The 15236-nt window shown below is 32.9% G+C and overlaps 2 protein-coding genes across 3 annotated transcripts; one reads left to right on the forward strand and one right to left on the reverse strand.

Annotated features, from left to right (window-relative positions):
• Positions 1-1326: 1326 nt before the first annotated feature.
• LOC105800777 (polygalacturonase At1g48100) lies at positions 1327-4320 on the forward strand. Its single transcript, XM_012632093.2, has 6 exons — positions 1327-1938; positions 2039-2206; positions 2898-2942; positions 3034-3241; positions 3355-3436; positions 3515-4320. The coding sequence occupies exons 1-6, from the start codon at positions 1513-1515 to the stop codon at positions 4014-4016; spliced, it is 1431 nt and encodes a 476-aa protein (XP_012487547.1). The 5' UTR covers positions 1327-1512; the 3' UTR covers positions 4017-4320.
• A 589-nt stretch (positions 4321-4909) lies between these two features.
• Positions 4910-9019, reverse strand: LOC105800774 (probable boron transporter 2). Of its 2 annotated transcripts, none has more exons than XM_012632091.2 (13): positions 8998-9019; positions 8419-8536; positions 8195-8277; positions 7580-7772; positions 7369-7507; positions 7118-7283; positions 6863-7029; positions 6612-6785; positions 6442-6537; positions 6221-6358; positions 5826-6145; positions 5486-5753; positions 4910-5411 (listed from the first exon to the last, which is right to left on the reverse strand). In XM_012632091.2, exons 2-13 carry the CDS (start codon positions 8520-8522, stop codon positions 5121-5123), a joined length of 2139 nt encoding a protein of 712 aa, XP_012487545.1. In that variant the 5' UTR covers positions 8523-8536; positions 8998-9019; the 3' UTR covers positions 4910-5120. The 2 variants fall into 2 exon arrangements, with proteins under 2 accessions (XP_012487545.1, XP_012487546.1); XM_012632092.2 differs by lacking the exon at positions 8998-9019 and adding an exon at positions 8726-8958.
• Between the last annotated feature and the right edge of the window lie 6217 nt (positions 9020-15236).

A 15236-nucleotide genomic window follows, 5' to 3' on the forward strand; every position in this document is an offset into this window, starting at 1 on the left:
AATTATATTACACTACGCCTAAATTTAAAATCGAATCGAATCAAACCACAACATTATTGTTTTCTCAATTCGCAAGATTCTTACTTCAAACCAACCTTATACGACATTAAATTTCTTCACTTAACCCAACAGACTTCCATATATTATATGTATATATGTACCAACTTTTGATTGGCTTAATTAATATGTTATGAAAGTGTTGCATTTAGGGTTTGTGGACCACAGAATTCGGATACACCCGTGAATGTTATAATTCTGTTGTCGTTCACCTACTGGTATTAATGTTTTTCTTACACTAAAAAGAGCTAAACAACAACGTAGAGTCACGAGATTTGTTGCTTTCAACATCACAGATACTTGTAATATGCAAACTGATGTTTTATTTTTACTTTAGACGCCCACCCCCTCCATTGGCTATAAACCACCTAGCTTATCTCACCAACATCTATTCATAGGCCATTCTAGTTTCTTTCTTTCACATAAAATTTAATTTAATTTCATCCCAATTCCAATTTTTTTTTCAAATTACTTTTGCATTGCTATTGTAATTGAAGCAGCTTCAAATTTGTTTAACCCTTTGTATAAAATAATTAATATTACAATGTTAATTTTTTTCATGTTTGTTTAACGGTCTATTGTATGAGTTTTTTTTATGAGCGCAATATGCTTTACAAAGAAAAGAGTTGGTATTACATTGCTAAATCATTATTGTAACGTGTAAATCACGTTATTGGTTGGTTAAAAGACAAAAGATGACTATATAAAGCATTGTTGGGTAAAAGTATCATGGAGGTTTTATATTAAAAGTTAGACTATATTTTATCTTTTTAGTTAGAAAATAGACAAATTAATCATTTAGATTAACGAACAAACTAATCTTTTCTAATAAAAATATAATCAATTTTCACGGTTAAAAATTAGTCTAGTGGATGGAATAACCGGATGACGTGTTTTGATGTATAGAAACCAATTTTTAACAATAGAAATGAATACATTTTTAATAGAATGATCAATTTACTCTTCAAACTAATATATATAAATTAATTTATTCATTTTAAATAAAAAACAAAAAAAAAATTCTACTTTTAATATAAAATTCTTTTATCTTTCTTCTTTATGTGTTATATTTATCCATGAATAAATTTAAAGAAAAAAAAACCTTAAAAGACAGTGGTTTTGGCACTTTGGGACTTGGGGCAGTTCACAAGCATACAATATTACTAAAAGAAGTAAATCCAAAGCTTGAAAAAAAAAAAGAGACATGTCTGAACCACACATCACACATGACAAAAACCAAAACACAGCTTAAAGAACCTTCTGCCATATTTGAATAAATAAAAAAAAGGCAATAATGCTTAAACCAAACCATAACTTGACACCTATCGAAACCATTCATGAGTATCTATAAATTAGACAATATAGCCTCTCTGCATATTGTCTTCAAAGCTCTCATAATACACATTGATACCTTCCTCGTTTTCCCCTAATCCTTATTGTCTGTGTTCACCATTAATGGACCTCGCTCACGTATGCTTCTTCATATGGATTTTAGCCATTCTCACCTTTTATCAACACCCCATCAATGTAAATGCAAGGTACCATTACCACAAGAAGCAACAAAAAACCAAAGGGTCTCCTTTTATTGATGAAGCACCAGCACCGGCACCAGCACTAGTTCCTTCAACATCTGCTGACCCTCCATCCATTCCCTCGGACCCGTACCCGACCGATCCCGGCGATACATCGGACTGCATTTTCGATGTAACCGCATATGGTGCGGTCGGCGACGGTTCTTCAGACGATACGGCGGCGTTTAGGGAAGCATGGAAAGCTGCTTGTAGTGTTGAATCAGCCACCATTTTGGTACCATCTGATAACATTTTCACCATCACTTCTACTATCTTCTCAGGGCCATGCAAACCTGGACTTGTGCTACAAGTGAGCATTAATGCTAAAAATGCTTATATGTTTTCGAAGTTTGAACCCGTGTCTTTTTTTTAAACCGAGCTGCTTTTCTGTTCTTTTTTTTATGTGGAAGGTTAATGGGGTCCTAATGCCACCAAAGGGACCAGATTGTTGGCCAAAAGCTGATAGTCGCAAGCAATGGCTGGTGTTTTATAGGCTTGATGATATGAAGCTTACTGGTAATGGAACCATTGAAGGAAATGGACATGAGTGGTGGGAACTCCCTTGCAAACCTCACAGGGTAATCAAAATATAGGTGTAAATACAAATTTAGCCTTTAAACGATATCATTTTTTCCATTTAGTTACCTAAATGTTTTTATTTTCCCCAAAAGTGATACTAAAACAGGGTAACATACTATTCGGCACCTAGGTTTGGCTTCAATGTTCAATTTAGTATTTCAGTTCTTTTTTTTTCTTCCAAATTTAGTACTTAAGTTTGGCTTCAATGTTTATTTTGGTACCTTAGTTTTTTTTCAATTTGATATTTGAGTTTTTTTTGTCTCAATTAAGTTTTGTCTTCAATATTTAATTTAGTGCATGATCGTTTGGTCTAAGTATCAAATTGAATATTGAAGTCAAACTCATGTGCCGAATTGAGAAAAAAATTGAGGTATCAAATTAATATTGAAACCAAACTCAAACACTAAATGGTATATTAACCCTACTTAAACTATTAATTTCATCTCATTTTACCTCCAAACCAATAAAAATGTGACAATGGCACGTTATGGACCTAGTACTTTTTTTTTGAGGTAAAATGAGACAAAATTAATAGTTTAGATACCTAAGTGTGAAAGCCGGAATAGTTTGAGGGCCAATTTTGTAGCTACCCTTAAAAATATTCTATAATTTTCATTTTTTTTCTTCTTATTAATTATTCCTTAAAATCATGTGGCCCTAAAATTCTTGTAATGATGTGACTAAATATAGGGTCCAAAAGGTTCGTCTCTGCCAGGACCATGTGAAAGCCCTGCTGTAAGTACATAATTTAACATAAACTAGCTCATTAATTTGTACTTTATATTCTTTCGAAAAAAACATACTCATTACTTGCACTTTATTTCAGATGATTAGGTTCTTCATGAGCTCCAATATAGTAGTAAGTGGCCTAAGGGTCCAAAACAGCCCTCAATTTCATATGAAATTTGATGGGTGTGAAGGAGTTTTGATTGAAGAACTGTCCATTTCTACCCCAAAACTTAGCCCTAACACTGATGGGATCCACATTGAGAACACAAAATCTGTTGGAATTTACAATTCAATGATTAGCAATGGTGAGGGTGTTGAAAAAAATGGAGCTTGTTTGTTCATATAGAATGGTGTTTTTATGTTTACTACATATGTAAAAATGCAAAACTGAAATGGTTATGGGTTTTAATTGGAACAGGTGATGATTGCATTTCAATTGGTCCTGGATGCTCTAATGTAGATATTAATGGTGTAACTTGCGGGCCAAGTCACGGGATCAGGTATGAGCATTGTTGTTGTTGAAAAAAAAAAGGATTTCCGTAACTGTTTTTGATAGCAAAAGCGCTTTGTTTATACAGCATTGGGAGCCTCGGAGTGCATAATTCACAAGCATGTGTTTCGAACATAACCGTACGCAACGCGGTGATAAGAGAATCAGATAACGGGGTTAGGATCAAGACATGGCAAGGTGGGACGGGGTCGGTATCGGGCATATCGTTCGAGAACATCCAGATGGAGAACGTTAGGAACTGCATCATCGTTGACCAGTACTATTGTTTGTCGAAGGAATGCTTGAACCAAACCTCAGCCGTTTACGTCACTGATATTCGATATAAGAACATCAAAGGCACTTATGACGTAAGGAACCCCCCGATCCATTTCGCGTGTAGCGACACTGTCGCTTGTACGAACATAACGATGGCGGAAGTCGAGCTTTTGCCACAAGAAGGAGAATTGGTGGATGATCCATTTTGTTGGAATGCTTATGGTATTGAAGAGACCTTAAGTATACCTCCTATTGGTTGCTTGCAGGAAGGGATGCCCCAAGCAATAACAGAGACCTCTCAGTATAGTTGCTGATATCGATATAAGTAGATTTAGTTTCATTACATATACATACATATATAGATTACTATCATGTATAAGATATAGTATTGTTACTTTAGCCTTTAGGTTTCATCCCTATGAGGGTTTATTTTCCTTCATTGTGTGATGAGATATGTACTACTACTGGAATAGTACAGTAGCAATGCCCAAATGGGATTTATATTTTGCTGGCCCTTGGGGTGTTATGCTTTGGGTTTGTTTTACATTATTTATATATATATTGTAGACTTTTAATCAGTGAGATTATCCAATATAATTCCTTTTGTTGTTTTCTGAATGTCACAAATAGCTTTAAGTTGATGAGATACTTGTATCATCAAAATATCTTTTATGTTCATTTTACGATTAAAGAAAATTAATTTTTTAGAATTTGTGTTTGTCCCTCTTAACGATATTACCTCCAATTTAAACTTCTCTAAGAACGGACAAAAAAGCATTTAAAAGAATAGCTATTATGCATGGAACTAACCTACAACCAACACATCTGTTTTTATCTAAAATGACATTATTATAGGTAAAAGTACCATGAAGGTCTTTATATTAAAATTAGATTGCATTTTGTCCTCTTTACTAAAAAGACAAATTAATCCTTCTATATTAGATCAAAGAGCAAATTAGTCCTTTCTATTAAAAAATTCATCCATTTCTACTACTAAAAATCGGTGTAATTGACAAAATAATTAGACAATTACACGTGGCGCCACTATACCTCATGTTGATGTACAATGACCAATTTTTTACAGTAAAAATAGATGAAATTTTTAATAGAAGAGTCAATTTGCTCTTTGATTTAACATACAATGACTAATTTGACAATTTTTTTAGTAAAAGGAGCAAAATGCAATCAAACTTTTTCTACAAGGGACTCCATAGCAATTTTAACCATTCTTATAATATATTTTTCATGGTTACAAGATTTTCTTCACTAATCAATGGCATTTTTATTAGTAGCAGAATATATTTTACATGAGTGATAGCCAAAATCAGGGGATTAGTAAGGGATATGCATAGCAGACTTCTTGAACTGCATGCTCATATATGTATATATATTCTTTTAGCAGCTTGGTCCATTACTTGCTAACCTTTGCCTAAATTTGATGGCTTTTCATTGGCTCTAGGACTAAATGGCCCTCTTCCAGCATTCCCAGGACTTAGCTCACCTCTCAGTTGGCTTATCCTGGGGCTATATACCTTTTCCGAGAACCGTGGGCTTTGAATGCTCTTAAATTCTTTGGACGGAGTTGTTCCGGTCGAGCTTGTTACCTTCGGGCTGCACATGTGTCTAATCTCACCCCGGCTTCGGGTAATCATTCCGTCTAAAATCTCTCCATCATCAGCAAAGGAAGCTGTCCTAACCAGCTCTCCTTCCTGTAGAAAACCGAACACAGGCTCAAACTCGGATCGTTTTTTCAACAATAGCTCAATGAATTATATCAACTTACGGTTATAAGGTTGAATGGTACATCCGGGGATTCTTCGTACTCGGCAGCATCCAAATCTTGAAGGTGTGCCCCTTTGAAAAACTTGGGCAAAACATATTGTCTCACAGGAACCAAAAGCATGATCATCAATGGGAAAAGAACCCCGGCGACCGGAACCCAAGTAATCCCGAAACAAACAAACAAGTATATGGTTTGGAATATCGTGAACATGGCAATTGTTTTGAATGGTACGGTTTCTACAAAAGTGGCATGGTACTCCTCTAGTACTCTGAAACAAATTATCATGTGAAGAGCAAATAAACTTAGGGACTCTACGAGGCGATGAAGCAAATTAACTTACTTGTATCGTCTACTCGGAGCTGTGAAGAGCAGCAACATTCGTTCCCAAAACTGGTTTCCAGGCAAGCTCTCGATAGCCATGAATGCAAAGTAACCCCAAAGTACTGAGGTTGGTATCTTTTTAATCAAAGGCATTGCTGCAACACATCCTCCAACCATTGTAGCTTGAAGCAAGTTACTAAGCCGTTGTTCTTTTACCTCGATGGGCAATAGATCATTGATTTCCTTCTCGATATCAAATACTGACTCATCAACCGGGGCATTAATATTTTCCATGTTTGAAGCCATTTCTATGGTTGATTCTTTCAGTTCCTTTAATCCCTATTCAGAAAAAAGAAAAAAAAGAAGTTAAGCTGGGATACTCGAGCATCAGCATTAAGCAACATAAGTCCGTACCCGAGCCGAAGGTTCTTGGTAAACCAACGGAGTCTGCATCTGTTGATAAGCTTCTTGCATTCTTTCATACACTTGTCCTAAGCTTGCATTCTTATGTATGAATTGGCGAGCTGTTGTTACTAGTCCATTTCGGAGCAACTACGGAACAAAAATGAAAAGAACTATTAACATTCAAGGCCATGACATGAAGAAAAACAAGGCCGAGGTGCCAAGCTAAGTACCTGGTGCTTTAATGTAGCTAAGCTTTTAGTATGCATTGGAGATTGTGGGATGACACCATTTGCTGGTGGGATACCAATAAGACCACATAGTATTGTCTGCCATCGATTATAAACGTTAGCATAAAAACCGAAGTGCATATAGAAAAACAGAGAAAAAACGGAACTGGTACCAAGAATCCAAGAAGAAGTAAATCATAATGAAAAGAAGGTGGTTTCCTCAAATTGAATTCCTTTTGTTGAGCGAGTTGCGAAGCTACACTGTGGTCGAAATAATATAGGACCGCGATCATTGTAGCCGGAACCGAAGCTCCAATTATATAGAGCACCGGAACCTTTAGCATGTCCTGTTAGTTTTCACCAATCAATCATTAGAAAACAAAGTAAAAGCCCTTTGTCAAGTTAAACCGGTTAACTCAGTTACCTTCACAACGGTCCAATTTTCGTATGCACCTGGAGACCATGGATTAGGACTAAAGAGACGCCGTGGAATTCCTTTCGGAATAGTTCCAGCTGGTATATAAGAAACAGCAGTCCAGACCAGAACCATCAATGGCACACCGTAGTCAGCTACAAAGCCTCGTAACGATCCTTCGAGAAATATAAAGATAATTGAGTTATGAACTTGTAATATCTATGACTACAAGTATGTTAAGGAAACTAACAGAACAAAACTCACCGCATGCATATCTCCAAGATCTTGCTTTCCGGCTTCTTAATGCAGTAAACAGGAGTCCAAATGACAAAACCATAGCAAACATCCCATTTGCAAATCTCCACGAAAGTTGAAAGTCGACCGACTTTGGATTTTCTCTTTCAGGTATGTGAAACTCGTCCACAAGTCCCTAGTAAACCAAACTTGAAATTAGTTCAACATAACTTGCAGTGTACTTTACCATATCAACAACATTCAAAACACAAATTCGTCACCTTAATAGCTTGCTGCATGAAGAGCATCGCGATAAGAAGACCAAACAACTCACCGGCAAGACGAGTAAACCTGTTGATAATTGAACAAGCTCCTAAGATAGCCAACAAGAACAACAAAATCGCAGTCCAAACGCATACCCTGCATATGTTCCATTAAAGCTTTTAGTGAATGCCATAATTTTGTAATGCGTTGAGATACAAGTAATTATACCATCCGGTCCATGCAAGAAAGAGCTGTGACCCCAAATCAGGCCGGTTCTTGGCGAAATCGAACATAAACCGGTACATAATTACAGTTGGTTCTGCAACTCCAAGGATCAACAAAGGTTGACCTCCTATGATGGAATGTATAATTCCACATAGTGCAGTAGAAGCCAATGTTTGAACTGCTGTGAGCACCCCATCTGATCAACACAAAAGAAATGATCAAAGATCGGACGGTGTTCGCACATGGATACAGAATATGACTGGTAAAAGTACCACGTTAGATTGCATTTAGCCCCCATTTACTTAAAAAATAAACAAATTAATCCTTGTACGTTAGATGAAAAAGCAAATTGGTACTTCTATTAAAAATTTTATCCATTTTTACTGTTAAAAACTAGGCTCACGAGACACACCAAGTGTAACTATCTGGTTATTTTGTCAGCCATGACAGCTTTTAACAGTAAAAATACATAAAAGACTCGTTTGCTCTTTGATTTTACATACAGGACTAATTTGCTCATTTTTTAAGTAAATGGAGCAAAATGCAATCTAAATCTTACTACACCAACTCAAAAGATACTCCAAATACACGAAAAACTTAGTATCAGACGCAACAAACCTGTGTCTCTTTCCAATTGTTCACCAAATGAAATAACAGGAATTGCTGATGCAAAAAATATATAAGTGGTGGGGGCTAAAATCCTACAATGAGATCATCCATGGCAAAAAAGTTAGTTAACAAATAAAAAATAATTCAGACAAATCCTTATATCTATAGCTGTGTGTAATTGTAAGTGTGTTCTAATGTTTGTTTTTTTTTGTCATGAGAATAGAATGAAGTACCTAAAACCAGCACTAAGACCACTGGTCCAATCTTGCTTGTAGCACTTCAATCTCCCTTTGATGTCATTTTTTATCCCACCAAATGGTACAAAGCTCTCTTCCATTGTATGAATAAAAGCTGGTCATTTCAGGTTACACACAACCAAAAAAAGAAAAAACAATTTTCAAACCTTAGAGACATGTAATGAAGTAAAATTTGAATCTTGACAGCATTATTACATCAATGTTTGAAAACCCAGAACAAGAATGGTGAGCAAATCCAAAAAAAAAAAGACTAAAGACATTAAGTTGGTAATGGAGATTTTACCTTTTTTTAAGAGAAATGTGGATACAGAGAGATGAAGAGTTGCGAAGGGGGAAGGTCCAAATATATAAGGTCGAGAAAGTGTGGATCAAATTGTGAAAAAAAATGTACCCAACAGCAAGAAAACAAATACCACAAACAAAACTGCATATATATGTGTGTGTGTGTGTCTGTGTGTGTAAAGGAAGCTCAAAAAGATAGTAACTTTGAAGAGCAAAGATAATGGTTAATGGAAACAGGAGATTCAATATAGAAGCACTATGGAGTATACTGACCTGTCACCACCAATGCTAAAGAAGGAAAGAGCACAAAAAAAGGTTGGGTTTTTTTATACTCTTACCTAAAAAAAAAGAAACAAAAGAGTCTTAGAGATGATATTACCATTATATGTATGATGAAAATGATAAAACTTATATAAAAAAAGGTGCTTTTTTTCATTAAGAGAGAGAGAGAGAGTGTGTATGTCAGTCTATGAGAAGCTGTAGTGCAAAGAACCAAGTTAGCAGGTTTTTTTTTTTGATCATTTGTAGCAAGTGAAGTAGAGATAAATAATTGGTCATGAAATTTGTTTTATTTTCATGAATGGGGATCGAGCTCTCGATCTCATGATTAAGATATGAGAAAAATAATAATTTTATCATAGGTTTATAATTATAATTAATTTTGTTTGTTATTTAACTAGTTTTAGTTTTTTCGAGATAAAATCATCATGAAAGTTTATGTATTAGAAGTCGAGTTGTATTTTATCCTTATTACTCAAAAAATAAGTAAATCAGTTCATGTATGTTAGAACAAAGAGAATATTGGTTCTTTTGTTAAAACTTTATCCATTTCACAAATGGATGAAATTTTTAAAGAAAATGACTAATGGATGAAATTAAAACTAGTCCTTGTACACGTGTCATTATTTGGTTATTTTATCACCACATTAGTTTTTAATAGTACAAATTAATGAATTTTTAAGGAAATGACTAATTCAGTTTTGATCTAATGTATAGGGACTAATTTGTCTAATTTTTAAAAATACCATGGAAGCTCCTATACTTTGAGTCGATTGCATTTTATCTTCTCTACTAGAAAATATGCAAATTAATCATTATACATTCAATCAAAAAGTAAATTGGTCATTCTATTAAAAATTTCATTTATTTTACGGTTAAAAACTAGTCATTGTTCGTCAAAATGAGATACACGTGACATGCTACGTTCACTTTCTGATTATTTCATCAGATATACCAGTTTTTAATAATATGAATTGATAATTTTTTTAACAGATAATACCAATTTGCTCTTTAATCTAACTAATTTACTTATTTTTAATAATAATAAAAAATAAAATACAATCTATCTCTTAACAAAATTCATTGTACTTTCATCGCTTTTAACCATTAAATAATTTATAAAAGGAAATCTACATTGTATATACATCATTGTTGAAGGAGCAGCAGCCAAATAACATGGTGGCGCTTTTACTGATAACCATGGGGTTAAAAAATTAATCTTTACTGAGGGGCTTTCCATAATAAAACTCATGCGCATATGAAACAGGACAAGTTGTTTGTAGTTGTTGGAATGGAAATGGTACATTAAGACAATCATAATTACTGTTGTCTTTGGTTTTTCTTTTGATTTGGGTTCCTTTTTCTTTGTAATTTAGTATTATTGTCTTTTAGTTGCATATGATTTTTTTAAGCTTTGAGTTTCATGAATTTGGGTTAATTGCAAATCCAAAAACCTCTTTGTTTGTTTCAAATAAATGGCAAACCAACTTTTATTTATATATAAATAATTGTATTTTTATAAATTTAGAATTTAGTCCTCGTCTTTTATTTTTAGATTTCAACATTTAAGTCAAAGTTATTAACTCTGCTAAGTTTTTTGTTGACTTAATGGTAGTTGTTGTTGACTTCAGAGTTACTTTGAAATCTATGGTAATGCATTTTCCCACAATATTGCATTACGGATTTATAAATATTTATATATTTATTACATTAATATTTTGAATCTAACAGGTTAATAAAATAGTTAGTGTTAATAAAAATTAAAAGGTTATTTTTCAAGACGTCATATTGAGGTTGTTCACAAATATTTATAATTATTAAATTGACTGAAAAACTTGATAGATACAATATCGATAAAATTAAAACATTTTAAAATTTAAAATCAATTTAAAATATCAATCATAATTTAAAAACATACGGTAGAGTTGAAGCAAAAATAAAACTTATTTATAAGTTCTCATTCACAGTTAGGAAAATGGTAAATTATACCTAATGGCATCAAATTATTAGTGAATTTACATTTTGGTTATTTAACTTCAGAAAGTTATAAAATGATCATTGAATTGTTCGAAAATTTTTATAAAACAACTTGCACCAGTACAATCATGTTTGGGATTCGTTGTTGATATCATCCTTAAGGCTCAAATCTAGATCCTCTCCTTAAAAATATAAAATGTCTTACCATTATATCAAACCACTTGTTGGTAGACATCGTTTGTAATCATTCACATAGGGAATGAATACTTATCTTATTCAATCTTCATAATGGCGGATCCTGCACCGCTGACCTTTTGCTCAGCAGTGTTATCTTATTCAATCATTATGGGATTTGTGGAGCCAACTTCATTTTCTTGTTTCAATAAAAAAAAGGTTAAAATATGCTTTAGGTCCCTTACTTTTTGCATATTTTAATTTAATTTATCTACTTTTATTTTAAGTAATTTAGTCCATTTATTTTTTGATTTAAAATACAAGTCCAATTGTTGATATAGTTAATTTTTTTAAATTCAAATTCAATCCAATGTCATTTTTTGTTACACGACTACTAACTAAGTATTTATTTTATTTTAGAATGTCACGCCAACATATTTAATAGAAAGATTTAATAGTTTTAATAATTGGGCCTGAAATTTGAAAACGAAAAGCGAAGGACTAAATTTCTAAAAATAAAAATAGAAAAATTAAATTCGGATGTACGAAGAGTACAAAACTAAGAGCATAATTAACCAAAAATTTTATGTCAATATCGAGAAATAATTATAAAATTGTAAAGAGGTCAAGATAAAAGTTTTATATTAAAATGGCATAACTAAGTTGTTAATTTGACTAAAATTTCAAAAAAAAATCATTTAAATTAAGGATTAAAGGTATTAAATTGAATTATTGGTTTTAGAAGTACTAAAACTGAAATTATATTATTTAAGCAATGAAACCAAAGCCCCTGCCCTAAGTACTGTTAGTGGTATATCTCGAATCCTAACTAAAACATCATTCATTATTTTGATCCATTGAGTTCAATATTATATAATAGTTTATAGAAGGACAGAAGGGTTTTCATGCTTTAAAATTTTTGGTTTGCTTCTTTCTTTTATACGCTTTCAAATTATGATTTAATTTTAAATTAGTTCTCAAATTTTAAGATGTTTTAATTGAGTCTTTAAAATATTAATATTGCACCAATTAGGTCTATCTCTCCGTCTAGATATCAATTTAGATGTTAAATATTATCTCGAATTTGACATGGAGTATATTTAAAACATACGTATCAAATTGCAAATATATACGTACTAACTGCATTAATAACTTATATATGTCGTGTTTTAAAAAGAAAACCTCTTAAATTTAAGGGTAAACTACACTCAAGGTTGCTAAGCTATCAGTAAGTTTACGTTTTGGTCAGTCAACTTCAAAAAAGTTACAAAATGGTCACCAAAATATTCAAAAGTTTTCATTTAAGTCATTGTGCTGTTAAAACCGTTGTTATATGGCATTCTCTGTTTGCACCTCTTACACCAATCAAAATCTCTCATTTCCTTATCTTATACAATTCAATTTTGAACATCACAAATCTGCGAACCAAAATTCAAACAGTTTTCTTCTATGATCTCCAACACCGACTGATAGATCGACTTTGATCTAATGTATGTTCTTCTACTCGCGATGGGTACTGATCCACCATACTTGTAGTTTGCCCTTAATTTTATTGATATCTTCTATTCTTTTTAATACATAATATCTAAGCAATCCATGCATGCTTACTTACAACCTTCCATATATATACATATGGAGTTGCCCTAGTTAGGTTATATAATCGGTAAAAGTATCATGGAGACCCTTGTATTAGAAGATTGATTGCGTTTTGCCCCATTTATTAAAAAAATAGACAAATTAATCTATGTACATAGACCAAATTAGCAAGATGGTCTTTTCTATTAAAAATTTCATTTATTTCTACCATTAAAAATTGATGTGGTTGAAAACATGGGAGTTAAGTGAGATGGTAAGAGTCTCTCCTACCTTAACCAATGGTCGAGGGTTCAATCCTCACTTAGGTATGGAGCAGCTTTAAAACTTGTGGCCAACGTCTACCCCCTTAATAGACCTACAAAATGTGAATGATTAGTCACTAGGCTCGTCCAATAGATACGTTGAGAAATAAATAAAAAAATTGATCTGGCTAATAGAATAACCAATAAGGATCCATTTTTAACAATAGATATGTATCGAATTTTTAATAAAATAATTAATTTACTCTTTAATTTAATGTACATAAATTAATTTACTTATTTTTTTTAATACATTACATAAAATGTGATTTATCTTTTAATACAAATTTATTTGCGATACTTTTACCGGTTATATAATGATATAAGATGATGGAAATTGAAAGCAATTTTAAGCGATTTTATTATTAATGGAGTGTAGGATGTGGGGAATGTTACTCTAACTGTAGAGCATGATAATGACGATGACGACGACGACATTGATTGATTCTATCATCCTTTTACGTATGGGCAGACATGAAGTAAATGCAAATTACAAAGTGGCTTTTTATAAGGGGCTCCTTTCTTTATGATTTTGCCTCCCGCAAGCTCTACTTTGCATCATTCATTGGATATAATATGATAAAGCTCATGTAGACATCCCCCTTATAAAGCTCCGGAAAGGTGGGTTGCTCAAAATGACCATACTTTTCGTGATGTTAATAAATGCGGTTATGATCATTGTCCTTAGAATCGGGTCTCATCAAATTAGGTAGAGAAAGAGATAAGGACATGGATGGTTTACTTCGCTTGATGCAAGGTGGAGAAACGTTGAGGAATGTTGTCATAGGAAAAAAGGAGGGAGAATGTTGGGGAAGAATAGGTAAGGAAAGAATGATATAGGAGCAAGGTTTTTAAAATTAGATTGGTGGTCAAACTAGTTAAGTCATTAGTTTGATTAAATAAATTATTAAAAATTTGATTCAATTGATTTTTTGTCTGGTTCAATTGATCTATACTAGTTCTCGAGTCAACCAATGCAATGTCCTACTTTCAATTGGTACCTTAGTCCAACTAAAACAACCTTGTATACGAGAAGAGTTGAGGGGGAACCCCCTGTCCCGTGGGAGTTTTGGACTTTATACACCTTTAGCTTTGGTCCCAATGCATCACGTTTTAAGTTCTTACAGGTGGGTCAAAGACAAATGGTCAAATGGTCAAATGGTTCGTTACTATAGGTTTAGGTAATGTGGTAATTAGATGCTTTCAATCATTTTGGATGAGACGTAATAGTTAAAATTAAAAATATAATTAATAAACGAGACTCTCATAAGTGTTAAGTTAAAAAATACTTTGAAAGAGTTGATTAAATTAATTATTTGATCTTAAAAATTAAATGATTTGAAGTGATTAGATAAAAGAACTAGTGGTGTAATCACACCTTGTGACAGAGAAATTGTACATTATTTTGTAAATATGGAGCATTTGGCTATGCCTAACTTGTTTAGCGGCCTAGAACTATGACACTTGGCAACCACTATAGGATAAAATGAAATTGAGATATTATTAAGGTTGAACCCACTAAATAATGTTAGATTTAGAGAGACATATTTCACATCACTTTGTAAAGAGAAGCAAAAAAGGAACTTTGATGTTGTAACCAATGTAAAGGATGTTCTTTTTTGTTTTAAAAGAAGAGCATTTGAAACTTTTGTGGTGGATTGTCCACTCAATCATTAGACCGGTTCTGTTGCATGCTCCAAAATATAATGTATGAAAAAAAAATCATAAAGACTCAAAGCAATACGTTAGAAATTAAATCTTAAATAATATATTAAGAAATTGGTATGAACATTAGAATGTAAAGTTAAGTAGTAGTAGAAAAACATATCATCATAAAAATTAAAAGTCACGACTATAAAGTTATATTATTACATGCTTAATTATTAAAACAAATCTTTATCCTATCAAAAATTTACGAATTCTCGTAAATATCAAATCCATCAAATCAAACATAAAAATAAGTAATTGACTTCAACTCAAAAAATCGAGTCAGAGAAAACACAAGTCTTCACCACCTCGCAGAAACCTAATTCATGGGAGGAGCGAAGGGTGTAACCCTATGCCAAAATTATTATTCCGAATAATAAAACGAAGACACCTTGTGCTAGAAACAGGGTTAGTGGCCAGCGATTGAAGTGTCAAAGGCGGATAGTGGGGGCAGTTGCCCTTCCTAAAATGGTCAGTTTT

The sequence above is a fragment of the Gossypium raimondii genome, chromosome 9, assembly GCF_025698545.1.
Source record: "Gossypium raimondii isolate GPD5lz chromosome 9, ASM2569854v1, whole genome shotgun sequence".
Taxonomy (NCBI): Eukaryota; Viridiplantae; Streptophyta; class Magnoliopsida; order Malvales; family Malvaceae; genus Gossypium; species Gossypium raimondii.